This window comes from Piliocolobus tephrosceles, unplaced genomic scaffold, assembly GCF_002776525.5.
Source record: "Piliocolobus tephrosceles isolate RC106 unplaced genomic scaffold, ASM277652v3 unscaffolded_45749, whole genome shotgun sequence".
NCBI lineage: Eukaryota > Metazoa > Chordata > Mammalia > Primates > Cercopithecidae > Piliocolobus > Piliocolobus tephrosceles.
In genome coordinates this window covers 1-3,314 of record NW_022330697.1, presented here as the reverse complement: position 1 = coordinate 3,314, position 3,314 = coordinate 1, and the positions used below count along the sequence as shown (strand labels likewise).

Below are 3,314 nucleotides of genomic sequence, written 5' to 3'. Positions count from 1 at the left end.
GGTGGTGCAGGGCGGCCAGCCGGTGGTAGGCCACGTGCTCATTCAGCTGGTCCCCTGGGGTGCAGGCCAAAGGGGCAGGTGTGAGGACGTGGCTCCCTGGGGCAGTCAGGGCACAGGCCCCTCAGGAGCAGGTATGCAGACCCTGGGCAGCACCTGCCTTGCCTCCAGGCACCTGTGGTCACCTGGGCAGCTCTGGCCAGTTCCTTCTGGGTTTCCAGACTCACTTTCCCATCTGCAAAGCAGAACTAATAAGGCTTGCCCCTGTCTACTGTGAGGCTTTGGCAAAGTCGGACTTGGATGGCCCAGCTCTGCCTACACATAGCCACCTGCCTTTATTCGCTGGTTTTAACCAGGGGAGGCCCAAAACCCATACAGTCCAGGTGCTCCTGGGAACCCCGACTCCATGCAGCCCACAGACGTGACATCCGACTCCTGGGTGTGTCACGATCACAGCCCCTTACCTTGGGGGAGTCACTGCATGCCTGAGCTCCAGGTCCCCCACAGATGCACGAAACCCACCTAGGCTGTCTCTGATGTCCTCCCCTTTTCAGGGCGAGTGCTGTGGAGCCTACATTCAATGCATTCCCACACAGCTGCACACCTACTATGTACTGGGCCCCAAGGCACAAGGCGTTGGTGCATGCGGCCCGCCCAGGGTTCCCTGTCTCTGGAGGAGGACAGACGATCCTGGCATAGCACCAGGGGATGCCCGGCCTTAAGGGGCAGGCTGCTGGAAGGGGAACTGGGATTTCATCAGCCAGAGAGCCGTGTGGTTGATGAGGGTGGAAAGGGCACAAGACAAAGGGAATGTGCCACTCAGCCTGGCACATACAGGGACCGAGATGCCTGGCATGTCTGGAAGGCAGAGGGCACACTGGGTGGCCCTTGTGGTCAGCAGCGGGAAGAGACAGAGGAAGCAGAGCTCAGCACTGTGCTGAGCTCTGGCGGGCTGTGCCGCACGGCCGGACAGGGAAGCCAGCTGGGCAGATCTGCCTGCCTGGACAGGAGACCAGGAAAATCCAGCAGCTGTTTCAGCTCCTGCCCTACAGACCTGGAGGCTGGGCTCTGGCAAAGTGTGGATCCTGGCAGGACGGGGGCTCAGGGGACTTACCCAGAGTGATGCTGAGTGCTAGGGCCATGTGGGCAACTTCCAAGCCCTCCTGGGGCTCCTCCAGCGTGGCCAGCAGTGCCACCAGCTTGTTGCACAGCTGCAGCTGCAGCTCCGCCTTGCGGTTGCCCATAGTCACTGCCAGGGGCAGGGCCCGGTCCTACCACACAGGCAGGTGGGATCAGGCTTCCTGCAGCACTCACCTTGCCCAGTGCCTTCCTCAGAGCTCAAACATGTGCTTGGAGCATCCCACGCCCCAGTTACCCTTGCACCTCTGCAGAGCTCTGTGCTCTGGGATAACGCACGGTTCAGATACCCAAGTTGGGGGTTGAAGAGTCACCTGAGGCCCATCTAGCTACACCCGGCAGCCTCAGACCAGCCTCTCCCACCTGGGCACCGGGGGTCTGACTAGAGGGAGCCAGCACTCCTCTCTGCTCTAAAAACACATTTATCTGTGCCCAGGGCTGAGCCATACCGTGAGCTCAGAGGAAGGGAGAAGCCGTCCCCGCTTCGGGGTGTAGGCAGACTTGGGCCCTGGCCCTGGGCCTCCCACTGACATGTTGTGTGTCCTTTGACATGTCGCTGTGCTTCTCTGAGCCTCAGCTTCCTCATCTGGAAGATGGGGACAGGACTTCCCACTCATGGTTGCTTGAGATCATCAGGTGCAAGGGTAGAGCCACTGTCGTGTCCAGACCCGAGCATTTGTCCCAGGCGGGGGGCACAGTCAGTATCGTTCCCGGTGAGACCACTAGGCAAGGATAGGGCCATTGCCACGTCCAGGCCCCAAGCATTTGTTCCGGGCAGGGGCACAGTCAATATCATTCCCGGTGAGACCACTGGGAAACTAAGCATGTGCATGGGTGGCCTTGCCTCCAGGTGGGAGGCCTCTGCCCTGCCACACCTGTGCCTCAGCCCTCCAGGTGACCCCGAGGCCCACATACATCAGCCCACAGGCCAGCTCACCCAGTAGAAGGACATGGCTTTCTCCTGCTCCCAGGCCTCGTTGAAGAAGATGTCTCCAGCTGCCTCAAACAGCTCCAGCCCCAGATTGGAGTCGCCTGTGTACAGGACCACATTCTGTGCCACCTGAAAGGAGCAGAAGTTCCCTCAAGACCCACACCTGGCGAGGTGGCCATACCTACCTTCACCAGCCTCCTTCCTCTCACACACTGCAGGTACACCTGAGCATTTTTCAGACCTGTGCATTAGGGCTGCCCCACCACTGGCATGAGGACAATGAACTGATGCACTTGAGTGCCAGGAGGTGACTGAGCAGCTGCAGCCCAGGAACCCGACACCTGTGAATCCTACCACCAGGGATAGCCCTAGCCCACCGCCCCCCGCCCCCCGCACTCAGTCTCCGTGGCCTCCAGATTTCTGGGAGCCCATCACCTGGTTCCTTTCTGCGTTGCCACATCCCTGCCGCAGCTCAGGACCGCACATCAACAGTGTTTGTGGGTGGGCCAGATCCCCTCTTGGCCATGAGCTCTTGATCCTTCTCCTCAGCTCAAGGAGGTATACAGCAGTTGCTCAATAATGAAAGTTTCACCAGGCTCGTGGACTTCACAATTTGTTCCAGATCACACTGTGTTTGGGAAAGCCTCTGAAAACAGCCACTATGATAGATTCATTTTGTAAGGAGATGTGCCACGTGTCGCTTGGAGCACGTTCTTCTGTGTGTTAACTGAGTGGTCACATTCTTTGAGCATGAGCTGTATACCAACAGGTGCTAGGTACTGTGAGGGGCCACGCCTCTGCCCTCAGGGAGAAGATGCTGGCCACTGGGGGGAGGATGTGAGGGAACCAGTTGGAGGAAGGGAAAAGGCATACAACAGGTGCTCAGCAGCGGCTTAGGAATGAGTGGATGGATGGATGGATGGATGGACGGATGGATGCGTGGGTGGCTGGCTGGGTGGAATGATGTGTGTATGTCTGTATGTATGGGTGGGCAGATAATGTATGGATGGGTGGAGGGTAGATGATGTATGTACATATGGATGGATAGATGGTGGATAGACCAATGTATGGATAAACAAATGGACAAATAGATGAATGGAGGGATGGATTAATAGGTTGGGTGAATGGATGAATGATGGATGGATGGGTGGAAGGAAGGATGGATGTTGGATGGATGGATGGGTGGATGGATGATAGACGGATGGAAGGATGAACAGGAGGTGAGTGGATGGATAATGGAAAGATGGAT

General features: G+C 57.7%; 1 protein-coding gene across 1 annotated transcript; it reads right to left on the bottom strand.

The window, feature by feature from the left end:
- Nucleotides 1–16: 16 nt before the first annotated feature.
- On the bottom strand, nucleotides 17–3,225 carry LOC113224675 (SH3 domain and tetratricopeptide repeat-containing protein 1-like; the record flags this gene model as incomplete). Its single annotated transcript, XM_026453760.2, has 4 exons — nucleotides 2,501–3,225; nucleotides 2,072–2,194; nucleotides 1,112–1,268; nucleotides 17–54 (listed from the first exon to the last, which is right to left on the bottom strand). Coding segments are annotated over exons 1-4 (369 nt in total), but the record flags the coding sequence as incomplete, so codon positions are not given.
- Nucleotides 3,226–3,314: the final 89 nt, after the last annotated feature.